The sequence below is a fragment of the Numida meleagris genome, chromosome 20 (assembly GCF_002078875.1).
Source record: "Numida meleagris isolate 19003 breed g44 Domestic line chromosome 20, NumMel1.0, whole genome shotgun sequence".
Lineage (NCBI taxonomy): Eukaryota > Metazoa > Chordata > Aves > Galliformes > Numididae > Numida > Numida meleagris.
Window position 1 is genome coordinate 197845 of NC_034428.1, and position 13499 is coordinate 211343.

The 13499-nt window shown below is 45.2% G+C and overlaps 2 protein-coding genes across 12 annotated transcripts in view; one reads left to right on the forward strand and one right to left on the reverse strand.

The window, feature by feature from the left end:
• On the forward strand, positions 148-3604 carry MRPS16 (mitochondrial ribosomal protein S16). Of its 2 annotated transcripts, XM_021417766.1 has the most exons (4): positions 148-277; positions 346-606; positions 673-837; positions 3337-3604. In XM_021417766.1, exons 1-3 carry the CDS (start codon positions 265-267, stop codon positions 807-809), a joined length of 411 nt encoding a protein of 136 aa, XP_021273441.1. In that variant the 5' UTR covers positions 148-264; the 3' UTR covers positions 810-837; positions 3337-3604. The 2 variants fall into 2 exon arrangements, with proteins under 2 accessions (XP_021273441.1, XP_021273439.1); XM_021417764.1 differs by lacking the exon at positions 3337-3604 and having other exon boundaries at positions 673-890.
• Positions 2831-13499, reverse strand: part of SLC45A1 (solute carrier family 45 member 1) — a 39909-nt gene continuing 29240 nt past the window's right edge. For 9 of the 10 annotated variants that reach the window (XM_021417752.1, XM_021417751.1, XM_021417749.1 and 6 more), the window contains 8 exons: positions 12745-13157; positions 11645-11737; positions 10979-11203; positions 9210-9949; positions 7851-8004; positions 6819-6995; positions 6074-6279; positions 2831-6006 (listed from right to left, as the gene is read on the reverse strand). In XM_021417752.1, coding sequence (XP_021273427.1) covers positions 5722-6006; positions 6074-6279; positions 6819-6995; positions 7851-8004; positions 9210-9949; positions 10979-11203; positions 11645-11737; positions 12745-13147 — 2283 coding nt within the window. In that variant the 5' untranslated portion in view covers positions 13148-13157 and the 3' untranslated portion in view covers positions 2831-5721. The remainder of the gene's footprint in view (positions 6007-6073; positions 6280-6818; positions 6996-7850; positions 8005-9209; positions 9950-10978; positions 11204-11644; positions 11738-12744; positions 13158-13499) is intronic. The other variant, XM_021417758.1, reaches the window with a different exon arrangement.

The window sequence follows — 13499 nt, forward strand, 5'->3', positions numbered from 1 at the left end:
GAGTAGTTCCCCGAAGCTGCGCTCCTCGTTCCTGCGCAGAACAAACCGCACCCGAGAGGAAGGACGCAGTCAACACCTGGCGGAAGGCAGCCTCGCTTCGGTTCGCCTGGGGCGGGGTTCCGCCCGGAAGTCAGCCTCACTCCCGTCTGCCGGGGGGAGGGGGGGGGCGGGGGGAGGTGCCGCGCGGCTGTTGCTGGTCGCGCTTCCGGTCTCGCCGGAAGTACGTAGTCATTTCGCGACTGCGGGGAAGTATCGGCCGTCGCCATGGTGCAGCTCGGTGAGTAACCGCGGGCGCAGCCTGCTGGGCTGGGAGCGGCCCGTGACCGCCCCGCGCTCTCTTCGCAGGTAGCTGTCTTCTGAAGAGCTATCGAGGCGGACACGTCGTGATCCGTTTCGCCCTCGGCGGCTGCACCAACCGGCCCTTCTACCGCATCGTAGCAGCGCACAGCAAACGCGCCCGGGACGGGAAGTACCTGGAGCAGATCGGCTGCCTCGACCCGCTGCCCAACGCCCACGGCGAGAAGGTGGCGGGGCTCAACCTGGAGCGCCTGCGGCACTGGCTGGGCTGCGGCGCGCAGCTCTCCCGGCCTGCCGAGAAGCTCCTGGGTAGGTTGCGGGGCGGTGAAGGGGCCCGCGGAGGCTGTTCGCGTCGCTCAGCGCTTCTTGTTGCAGGTCTGGCGGGGTTTTTGCCCCTGCACCCCATGACGATAACCAACGCCGAGAGGCTCCGGCGGCGGCGGCGGCGAGCGCAGGAGTCCGTTGTGCCACCTGCGGAGGGCGGGTCGCAGGAGCCGGGTGCTGCCGCCTGAGAGGTGCAACACGGTGCCCGTGTGCGCAGTGAGTCCCCTCTATGCATAAGACAACATTAAAGCGTGATCTGTGCACTCGTTCCTGTGCATGTCCTGCTCTCTCGCGACTCAGCTCTGAAAATTTAACAGCCAACTTGACATGCAGCAGCTATGACAGGACATTCCCAACTATCATGTAGGCACAGGACCATGTCGAGGTACACACAGGTTCTCCTAAGGGCACATCAGCAGCTTTCATTTGCTTGCTGCGCTTTTCACATTGGATTCCTTCGCTCTGATCCAACGTTAGTGGACAGTTTGGTGATCGGTGAGCACAGGCAGACACAAATGAACTGCATCTGCATTTGTGTTTTGTGTTCAGGGTTGCTCTGGGGAAACTGTTCTCTTAGGTGCACAGGTTGTTTCTGTCTCTGTACAGAGGGGTTTTTAGCAGGGGGTGTTTAGCAGGATAGATGTGTGTCTGTGTTAGCACACAGTTGACCCTATCCCCAAGAACTGCTGACACGCTGATACACAGCAAAATCCGTGCTTGAAGAAAGCTACACATTTAAGCATGAACCTCTAGCACAGTAATTCATAATAGCATTTGATACGAATGCTGTTTAACTCCCCATTCTTTTAAGTTTGGTCAGCGCTACTCACACAAACAAAAACCTTCATTTGCACTCTGAGGCCGTGATTTCCTCTGTTGGCTGCTCCATTTGTTGTCCTTTGTTCAAGGAAGCAAGTGGATTCCTAGGAAAAGCAAGACGGGAAAAAAAAGAGAAGCTTACATATAGCTTATATACATGGCAAATACTGCATATCTCCATAGCAGACTGCTTCTTGGTCTGCTGCTTGAGTGTACTGAAGTTTACATGCATATTTTGCATATGAACTAGTCCGACTGACATTGCATACTTTCTTCCTTCCCCTAGAGTACCTGCATGTTGCATAAAAGAGGCAGACTGACAGAGATGTCTCCTTTTTATTTTCTGTCACCTATTAACACTGTTTGGCTTTGGGATGATGATGTTGCCTTTCAGGTATCATCTAAAACTCCCTACTGGGCCATCTGGCAGCAATCTGCATGCATGGGAATTCTCATTATCCCACACAGCTACCATTTCTACACAGTATATTTTTGAAAGGAACAACAAAAAAAAATTGAGTAAATGGGGCTTTTAACGTGAAGAACTGCTTACGTAATGTATACAAGCAAGTCCTGCAGCTTGTGCTGTTGTCTTGTGGCCCAAGCACTAGCACCTTCCCTTCCGTTAAGTCTCTGTTGCAGAAGCAGCAGCTTGGGGCAGAGGAAGAGCCACAGGCATTTCCTTACTGAACCTCAGCGAAAACCTTCCTAGCTAAAAAGCCAGGTTAACTGAATTGTCATGTTTTGCAACCAGAGGTAGAGACATTTTCAATTTAGATAAATGGGGGCACGAGCTCTCCCCTGGCATTTCTACTCCAGAATGATACAATTCTCAAGATATTTATTGTAACCTGTGCAACCCATTGGGTGATGTTATAGCAACAGCACCTCAAAAGTCTCTCTCTAAGGCTGTCTTCCAGTCTGAAGGAGAGAAAAGATAAATTAAGAAAGCCACTTCAGACCTGAGGACAATTTCTTCTTTTTTCCAATAAAAAAGTGCATCTCTGATTTAGTACATGATGATTACTTACATGTTAGTAGAAAACAGCATGTAAAATAACTCTTCAAGCAGTTCCCAGCATAGGCTTCGGAGTGTTTGAGTTCTTGGTGGTGTTTCAGGGGCTGACGAAGTGTTGGTTCTTCTTACAGTCATCCTATTTTTTTTCCTGGAAAATTCCTTTTTCTTCATTCAGAGATACAGCAGAAGTTACAAAATCATTAGGTTCTCTCTTCTGACACGTGGCACAAGTTGAGTGAACTACAGGTACACTGAAATGGTTACAACTAGCTAAATTACAAACGTGAGACAACTCGTTAGGTACTTCTTCCTCCCTCTCCCCATTTTTCCTTCTGTACATGTCCTATAAATACACATATGAGCACCCACTAATCATTTCCATCAAGCAACCTTTAATGATAATGACTTAATAAAAATTAAACTTTATACAGACTAAACTATGGCACAGAATGATATCACTTTCCTGCCTCAACTCTTGCATCTTACTTCCAACCAGCAGCTCACAGATTTAGACAGACTATTTTGAAGAGTCTGCATTCCAAAAGATAAACATCACATTGCAGCTCACAGTTCAGCAGGGACCACACACAGTAATTTCTGTTAAATACAGCATGTATGACAAAGGAGGAGAATAAGCAAATAAGTAATTCTTCTTTTTTCTTTTTTAAGTTGTATTTATGGATTTAGTGCAACTTCTAAGGAACTCTGCAGCATGGTGGCACACTGGTCACCACCAGTATCACTAAAAACCCAAATTAAGACACACTGAAATTGACTTTAAAATAGAAAATGTAATATATATTCGATTGTGCAATGCATTTTGGCATAGCAATAGTGTTATAACTATATGGAAATGTATTTCCTACTCTTATTTACAGAGGGAAGGAGTGACAAACATGACCATCAAATGCAATCACAGAATATTCCAAGTTGGAAGAGACCCACAAGGATCCTTGAGTCCAACTCAAGGATCTCTGCACAGCACCACCTGAAATTCAAACCGTACATCCGAGAGCATTGTCCAAATGCTTCTTGAACTCTGGCAGCTTGGGGCCATTACCACTGCCTTGGGGAGCCTGTTCCAGGGCTGGAAAATACACTGATACATACATATTGACATATAGCTTAATAAATACATCAATTTGATCTTTTTTTCTCCTGTTTTTTTAAAGATCTTTGCTTGCAACAAAATCATGTGAAACCCCAGCTACCTAGAAAAGGAAAGTGTTCACGATCCACTCAGTGCAACAATACTGTCTACAAAACTTAAAAGGAGAAAACATTTTGAGAACTAAGTACCCCTTTCATAGGAACAAAACAATCATTTTTGAGTTTAAAAGTTTGCTAAGATAAAGAATTAAAGATTACACACTAGACCAAGAAAAATTCCACAAAGTCATCTATTTAGATTGTTAGAAATCAGGTACTTAGAAGTGCCAAATGTGCTGCTCATACACCAGGTCCCGCTTCATCCCAAACATTCTTCAAGACAAGATGTCCCACAATGAAAGCAGCATGACACAGGAATTCCTGCAGGTGCGACAATGGGCCATGCTATGTAAGCCAAAAGCTGACTGTTCGTCTTGATCTCGTCTTCGATCTGACACTCCTTTGTCTCTGAATGCTTGGCTTCATAACTTCAGAAGCGTTCCTCCAGGGAAGTAAATACCAAACAGCATGAAACTTGCTTCTCACCATAAAAAAAACAAACTGGGGAACTGATAATAAAAATGAGGGGTTCTTATAGGTTGTACATTACGTTTGAAGCACTACGGTACACCACAACAGCTAAAGATTATGCCAGTTATTTCATCTTGATATTGCACATCAAGCATAAAAATAAACTTCGGTGAAAAGTCAGGAACAACTCATTGAAAAAGGAGTGAACCTCCAGAAAAACTGCTTCTTCTGGCCCTACTAGATAAGAACAAAAAGAGCCTCTAAAGGGACACCATGCACAGTACTACTAAGCACTAAAATGCCCTTCAGCCATGGGAAACCTTGACACCCTACCTGAATATGAAAGCAGACTGAATCCTATAAATGGTTCTTTCTTACTTGCTTTCATCTTTGTTCTTCAGTTTAAAGCCTCTAGAGATTAACTGGAAATTGTGTAAGATTTCAGGCATTTACTACCTTCCAAAGCCAGAATAATTAAGAATTTCCACAGGTAATGAAACCCCACTAGTCCAAGTAGTTAAGTCTTAGTAGTTTCATCGAGACACAGAGTATGTAGCTCTAGCTGACAAATCACTAATCACTAAGCAGATGTTAAAATGTCAGAAGGTACAACTGTATGAAAAATAAGGATGATGTGCTAGTGGCTTTCACATAAATTATTTGTCTTACATTCTTAACCTAATTGTGAGAGTGAACTTCTACCCAAGGAAACCTGGCACACACAAAAAAACCCTCCTCCCCATCCTGCTAACTCATCACAAGCCATTACGGTGTCAGTTAAAAGTCTAACGTAGGAGTATGTGCACATCAGGAACCATCACTGTGGACCACAGTTAGAACCTACAGAGCAGGGTTTGGAGCCAGTTCCATCCCACAGCAGCTTCTTGGAGCAGTTCTGTTGGCAGGAGCTCTGTGCACGCAGAAGCCCAGCCATGGGCCTTAACAGAGAGTACTCGCATTATGCTCCAAAGTTCTGAAAAGCAAACTCCAGGGCCAGGTCTAACATGGGCAGAGGGCGAGACCCACGTGTTGCCCTCACTGCTCCCTAAGGTCCTGCAGGAGTTGTAGCCCTCAACAACCGAGGGCCAGGCAACTTCTGCTTACAAAGCTGGTGGCACACCACGGTACTGATGCTCCCATGGCAATGGAGCCCCCCAGTTCGCTGCCACCCAAGACATTGGGATCCACCTGCCCGAGCACTGGTCTTCTGGGTCCCTTGCCTCAGGCCAAGAAACACTGTTCCCCCTGAGGAAAAATGGCACTGTATGGTGGCTGGAGGAAAGGTCCCACACTGCCACCAATGCTTCCCACTGCTGTGCCCACAGGTCCTGGAGACACAGATCAGCCTTTACCAACTCGGGAAAGATGCATGGTGCCAGGCACTGCCCTCCTGCAGCCAGGGGAAAGTTCAGCAAAACTGGCACACGCCTTTCAGTGGTTTCCCATGCCCACTGCTGGAGTGGTCCACCACAGCCCACCTCCAGTTACTGCCATCCTAGGGGCACACAAGCCCACCTTACCGTGATGGTGGAGGACAAGAATGGTGCAAGTGAGGTAGCCAAGGCTGCAGCAGCTTCTCCCATTTATTGGTCCTGCACACAGGGCAGGAGTGGGCTCTGCTCCTCGGTGGGTGGCAGCTCCTCAGCGGACAGGGTTGGCTCATAGATGACGCAGAGGGAGGAGAAGAGGCAGCCCAGGAAGGACACCAGGCTGGCAAAGTACATGGTGCCGCTGGCACTGCCCACAGCTGTTGTCAGTGGCCCCATGGCCAGGGCCACCAGGATCTGTGCCAAGAAGTACTGGCAGCTCAGCAGGGAGATATCAACACCCATCCCACGCCGTGTGCCCTCCGCCAGTGAGCCTGCAAACTGCAGGGAACACAGTGTGAGGAGGTGTCACCAGGAGCCCCATTCCCCATCCTGCCTGGGGGCTCACCTCACAGCTCTGGTAGTAGTCACAGAGTAGAGAGTAGGGCAGCGTGCAGAGCGTGGCAAAGAGAATGCCATAAGTCGTACACAGTGACAGCACTACATAGATGTTTCTGGAGAGCGTGGCCAGTCCTGTACCCAGCCCAAAGGCCAAGTATGCAATGAAGTATAGCGTCCGTGTGCTGAACCGCTCCTCTAGCTTCTCCAGCGCAGCTGCAAGACAACAGCGTGGAAATTTGCAGTGAACCATGACTGTCCCCTGCAGTTGGCAGGACTGCAGCTTTGGGCCCAGCAGCCCAGTCATTGGGCAGCCACAGCTCAGCAGCAGCCACCACAGCTTTGTGTAACTGGGGGCTTGCCATGCAAGCACAAAGGCAGACACGCAGTGCTGGTGCTGCGTTACTGCATGATGCTCTGTCAGAGGCACATGGGCACTGAATGCCACTGCACCCAAACTATGTCTATGCTGGCTGCATGTATTTCTGGATTCAAAATACATTCAAAATGTCATTCACAAAAGGAACTATGTTCTAACAGAAATGTGTTTTCACTGGACTGCTGCCCTCCTTCGCTGTCAGAGTAGTCTATGCTAAGTAGCATAGGTAATACGGTGATAACATTCTGCTTCAGCTATCATGCCACATGGTAGGCTACATGCAACATAAAAAGCCAGAGTTGTTACTGCAGAAATACCGCTTAAGGAACAGGTGTATCTTTCTGACAGAAGTGTCTAGGATGACTGTACTCAGTACCTGAATAGAAAGCAGCACTGAATGCATAGATGCACATTCCCCAGCAGCCCATGGTGACCCCAGCGTTGTACTTCCGATACTCATCTGAGTTGTGAGGTGCTTTTGGATTCCCTTGAAACACTACTTCTCCCATGAAGTCAGTGTAGAAGAGCAACATCCCCTCAAATGAGAGCCATCCTGAAAGAAGCCAGAAGTAACCCATTAGGACTGCAGATTACCATTTTCTTCTTGTAAACCATGAATACTATAATACAAATCACAACTGTAAACAGTTTACGCGACATATTACAAAATGTTTAGCCACGTTTATCTAAAACTGCTGTTCCCTGTGCATTATGCTGTTTGTCAAAGATGCTCATGATTTTAACTATCAAGATTTATCCTTTGAATTCACATATGGAATCCTATAGGCTTACTGCTGGCCATGGGCCACTGGTTTAGCAAGAAAAAAAAAATCAACTGCAACAGTTGCCTTGCTGAGTTTCACACAGTCGCTCATCAGATATAAGTTCCAGATGCTACTGTCCTCCTGCATTTTGTTACAGGCACTCCTGTAGCACTGCATTCTATGCCCTCTCACAGCTCTGTTGCCCCATATACATGCTGTCAAAGGGGGAAAACTGAAAGCTCATTTCAAATGTAAGCAGGGAAATACAAATAATCTTGCGGAATTCCGCCCAGTAACTTCAGTTTCAAAGCATTAGAAAAACCATGTTGTTGCAATTTAAAGTTCTTACTTCAGTGTTGTTTCTCATTCTAGCACAAACACTCAATTTAACAGATGCACTAATCTAAACCAACGTTATTCCCTTTCTAAGCATTTAGGTTTTACAGTTCTAGGGCTTTTTTTTTTTGGTTATTGTTTTTTCCCCTCAACATTCTAAGAAACTAAATAACAAAGTACCTTACTGGTGAGCACATATGGAACAAATTACATTCTCTTCAGTTAGTAGCCATTGCAGCGATAAAATACTTAAAAAGAATCACACAAAATAGACTGCCTCGTGGTGAAAACAAGAACTCTCTCATTACCCAGGAAGTGGTTGATGCAGAGGTTACGAAGAGCCTTCGGCATGTGGCAGATAGTTGAACAAAGAAGTCTCATGGAGAGTGGTTGCTCAGAGGTCTCGCTTGATCCATTCAGCTCACTCTCATACTTAACACCATCCAGCAGGATGTTAGCAACCTGCAGCATAAGAACTCCCAGGTCAACAAACACATTAAGAATAACCCAAATGACCTTTGAGCAAACCTATGCAATATTATGCATCTAACAATCTGAAGTTTAAACTCTGCTGCTCAGTTGTTCATCTGGGGATTAACAGTGTATTCAGCTAAGAATGTCTGCAAATTCAGCCTTAGAACAAGTGTTAAACGGCAGCACTGTGCTACAGATTTCAATGTACTTGAAACAGTACTCTGCACCATTCTAGAGTATTTGGCAACCATGTTCAGATGCTAGAATAGCGAAAGCATACATTTCATTTCTTTTAATATGAGCTGTACCCACAGTCAGGTGAATTTGGTCCCTGAAGTTTTAGAGATGGTGAAGGAGAAGTGGACAGTTTTAACTGAAACACATTGTCACTGCTCACTGCCCTCAGTGGCTGATTTCTACATGCACAGTGCATATAAAATCCTGACCCTAACAAAGTCTGCTCTCACAAACTGAAAGTACAGCAACAAACAAAAATCAACCAAGCAAAAACAAAAATAAATAAACAAAAGAAAACAAACCAAACCTCTCCCCCCTTCCCTCCCCAGAGGAAAAGAAAAAAGAAAAAAGAAAAAAAACTAAACAGAGGACAGTTTACCTCATCCTGGATCATAAAAAAATGGGTCAGCATACAGAGGTCTCAGACATTCCAAGTAATCACCAACAGTGGGAGGTGAGGTCAGAGTTTTATCCCTGGGTAAAGAAAACCTCACCTCCCTGATGAAACCAGATGCAATGACTGCCATAAGGAGAAGCTCATGGGAGATTCCTATCCCTGGCCCTATCTTGCAGGTATTTCTGTGGAAAGGGAAGATACAGGCTCAATAAAAATGTGTTCTTTTCTGCTCTCACATGGTAGCTTCCTAAGTGGTGAAGGAGGGCTAAAAATGCCAACCTAACTTTCACACATGGCCTGAAGGGGAGGGGTACGCTTCCATTTCTGCCCTCTTAACAAAGGCAGATGACAGACCGCCAATGAATCATAATTCATACCCTATCCACAATTTTTCCAATTAAGTCATTGCAGGTATTCTGTTCCCCCAATGACATTTATAAGCAAACTGTCATGAGCAGTCTTCAGAAATGAATTTGTGCACTAAACATTTAAAATCATAGAAAAAGATTAAACGAACGCTCGGGTTTACATGGTCATATAATTGATTTTCTGCCCTTACCTGTTGGCTGAAAGTTACATTTCTTCTTCTGCTACTTTCTGGACAATGTCCTGTTACAATATCTGGAATGGCCAAGCTCTGAGGTCTTTTCAGGATGCCTGATGACCGTGGCTTTATTGCATCCAGGGAGCCCACCCTCAGTGCCTCTCCGTCAGGCCCCGGAGTTATGCTCCTGTCCCCTTGCTCCAGAATTCCATTTTCTTGTTGGTAACAACCATCTGGCACCCGAGGAAAGCTGACACTGACAGGCTGCCTGGGCAAGCTAGCTGGAAGTGCTAAGTAACTACTGTGCCCACCTGTAAAACAGTCTATAAGCACACTGTCAATATTTGAAGTCCCAAATGATGACGCAAATTCGTTAATTCCTGTCAAGGAATTGTCTCTACTGACAAAACTGCCATACTTAGGTGTGAGTGGGCTGAGGGGAGAAACGGGACTTGTAAAACTTGCATACAAGTGAGCTGAGTTATGAGAAGCAAAGTTTTCATTTACACCCTCTTCAAAGAAGAGAGGTGGAGAAGGAGGGAGAGGAAGGCTTGGACTCTTCATCACCTTTTTCTTCCTGCTAAAGGACCCTAGGGGTCTTTCTGGAATGCTAATTAGAGTCAGCACAGTAGTGATAGTCAGTATTATTGATGTGAAGACATAGATGACACGCAGTTGCCCTCCCACAGCTTTTCCAAAACTGGTTTTATCCCAGTGTATTCCTCCAATAACATAACCAAAGCCACCTCCAAGACCTGGTGGAAAAACAGAGCTGAGGTTATCTTCCCTAGCTAATCCATAAAGTCAGTAACAGTACAGCACCATTTGTCTAATGATTTCTGAGTAAAATCCAACACGTTACCTCTGTTCTACCAGTTAATCCCTTTTCAACTCAAATGCAGTAATAAACACAGTTATTATCTGCACCACATGGACAGTCTTTCTGTACAAACAATGTACAGAAAGAGGGAGAAGGTTAGTGATGCAAAAGCAATGATATCAGTAATTTTAAATGCAAGCTCTTTCTTTGCCGAGGACAAAGCCCTTTACCTTCAGTAACTTCAGCCTGTAGAATAGAAGTGTTCACCAACCTCATGGCAAGGCCTTGCAATCAGTCAGCCAGGACTGTTTTTCTGAAATCTATTTTCTTCATTCAGTTAGAACACAGATCTACCTGTGTCCAAGACAGACCAAATTACTGCAGAAGTGTAGCAAGCTCATTGTTCAGCAATGTGTCAAGTGTACGGAAGTGCCACTGCATTATTACAGATAAACAGGAAAATTCTGATGCACCAGATATCGCCCTCACTCTTCACATGGTGAAAGCATTATGACACTGTCTTCTTTCTTATGAACATGTTAAAGAACATAAAACAGTCTCCTGACAGACAGGAAAACTAGACTAGAACACTACAGCAATAAGAGAGCAGAGTGCATGGTATACACACTTTGCTCTCCAGTACAGACACTAAAACAAACCCATTTCCCACACTTGTGATAAGCTGAACCACCTGCCTTGAGGGTGGATTTTGCTTCTGTAGGGTTATAAAAGACACAAAGAATCTTAAGACAAACAACGGAGAACTGTCTCATTTGACTTCTGTCAGCCACAAAAGCCTTTTGCAGTAAGCAAAAGTTTGCTTTTAAAGTTGATTATAGCTTTCTCTACAGGTATTCAGCTTATGCTTACATAGGAAAAGACCAATGATTTACACACTGCTTTATCACAGCAGGGCTTTTTTCCTCAGGGCTCATGTCATCCAGGAAGCACCAAGAAAGCATACCTGCTAACAAAGCATGGATGTTGAGGCCCCTGTCTTGATCCACTGGGCTGCACACATCCATCATGTAGGCATGACTAGGATTGTCTGCCGAATCTGCACTGAAGTCCATGAGGACAACACCACAGACTGTAAGAATGATGCCCCATTTGTGGTTATCCACAGTGTCAGACAAGGCACTCCCAATATCTCTCCCATTCAGCATAAGCGAGAGTCCAAACAACACACCTGGGAATAAGAACAAATTAAATTAGGATCAACCAACCACTTCCAAACAAGAGAAACTGCATCTTTCCATGTTCTCTAAAAGCATTATACTACTCGCACAGCCTTGCAGTAAGCACTGTTGTTCCTGTTTGTAACATCACAGACTTGGGAATGTGTGTGACTTGCAGGATATACATAATCCTTTTACACTTGTTAAATTTTACAAGTGCCTGGAGTTGTGGCTGGTCAAAGAAAAGCCCTCCTGACCTTCAAAATATCATCTCTTCTGACTGTGACAAGACAGTGGATCTCCAGCTGACAAAGCATCACCTCAGCGACACTCACCATCTTCTTCAGACCCACAATACTCAACTCAAGAGGCCCACAGCCACATATCATAGAAGAGAGGTGCATAACCTTCTACCTTACAAGTGTTAGGCCCATCATTTCTACAATACGCACCTACTGCTAAGACCAGAATGAAAGGTCTTCTCCTCCCGAATCTTGATGTGCATCTGTCACTCCAGGCCCCCAGCAGAGGTTGCAGCAAGAACCCTAAAAAAGGAAATCACCATAACATTGAAATTTTCTACATGCTTTTTTCACAGAGTTTAAAAAGGGTAAGTTAGAAGACAGTTAAAGGCAGGACGCCATGGCACAGTGATACCTCCAGTCAGTACTAGTCACTCGGAATTATGCAGAGTTTAGTGCCTGGCTGTTCTCAGACTGGGTACTGGATAGTGTAGTGCACCACTGCTCATTCAGGACTGCTATGACAATGCAATTCACTCTGCGTCATTAGCACAATGGAGTTTGACACCAGCTGAAGAGTAAAACAATTTAAGTTCCTTACCAGTTATTTCACTGACACCTGTCTTATACTGGAGACCTTTCACTAAATTAGCTTGGAAGATAGCCGAGAATAAATAAGCAAGTTGGAAAGGTACCTGCCTGCGAGTAGGGGCCTATTTACTCTCTTCTTCTGAAGCGCATCCTAGAAGTACAGGGACAGGCAGCAAAAATTTCCAAGCTGCCACAGCCATCCTGTGGTTCTTCCTATCGTAACAGATATACTCCCACCCATGCCTCTGTGCTAAGGAAAGTAATCAAATGGCAGTAACGGTAGTGATTAACAGCCTTTCATCATTGAATACCTCATTTGTTCTGGAAAATTCAACTAGAGAAGGTAACATCACTCTGCTTTCTAAACACACCCCGTGGGTACCGTCTCTGTATGTTTCTTTCCACAGCGATGTAAATGTTTGCACCGATCCTTTCTGCTACTTTTTTTAAATATATGAACTCAGTAACAAAAGCTTACTCTTAAACAATAGGTGAGACATTGAGAAGCTGCTAAAAGATCTTTCGATCATACCAGGCCCATTTCAGGCAAGACACAGCAGTAACTATTTTCTATTCAGCTGTCTAAAGCTATGGCTAATACTTCTTAACCGTGACATCACAAATATACTTCTGAAAAGCTGAGGCAGAGGAAACCCTATATACCCCCTACAGGGCAAAAAAAGAAGAAAGAAGAAAGAAACAGAGTATCAAGAAATTACCTAGTATAGGGCTGATGAACCACACCATTCCATACAGCTGGTCTGGCAGCCCCATCTGAAGCAACACAGGTGTAACATAGGCAGTTTCCATGGCATAGCTGAACTCAAGCCCAAAGAGAATACACCCATTAAACAGGAGTTCTAGGAAAGATCTCTGAGGCTGGAGATCCCCAAAGCCAACCAAGTCAATAGGACATGGAGTATTCGGCGGCGGCGGCGGCGATGGGCGGATGAATTTTCTCCTTTTCGGATGTCTCTTAAAGTTATTAGCCCGGTGACTTATGTGCTGTGTCACTGATCCAGAATAGCCTGGAACTTGCGACCTCCATATTTCCTGAGAAGCCACACTTGGCAGAAGTGCAGCATCGCCAGCGGGGGTTGTTGCAGATGGTGGAATCATCATGGGTAGGTGCCTGGAAGAAAAACAGCTCAGGATAAGAAAAACTTTGTGAAATTTCCTTTACTGATGTTCATGCCATTTCTGAGTATTTCACACAGCAAGTGCATAGTGTGTGGAATCCTGATGGGCTTGAACTGCAGGCCAACAGTGCCATGAGACAAATGCTGCTCTCCTCCCCAGCTTAGCGCTCTATTCTTATTATTGACCAGGCAGGACATAGCACTTCACAGCCACAGCACAGCACTTTGCTGGGACAGAGCAGAGCCTTAGGCTGTTCCCAGTGTACAACATTCCCACTGGGGAAGTCTTGGTTGTTCCTTCCACACCATTTTTTTTTTTTCCCCCTCAAGTGTAG

Excerpts from the sequence above, each read along its gene's own strand:
- MRPS16 (XM_021417766.1), top strand. Across the intron at positions 607-672 it reads GCCTGCCGAGAAGCTCCTGG|GTCTGGCGGGGTTTTTGCCC; the intron begins GTAGGTTGCGGG and ends TTCTTGTTGCAG.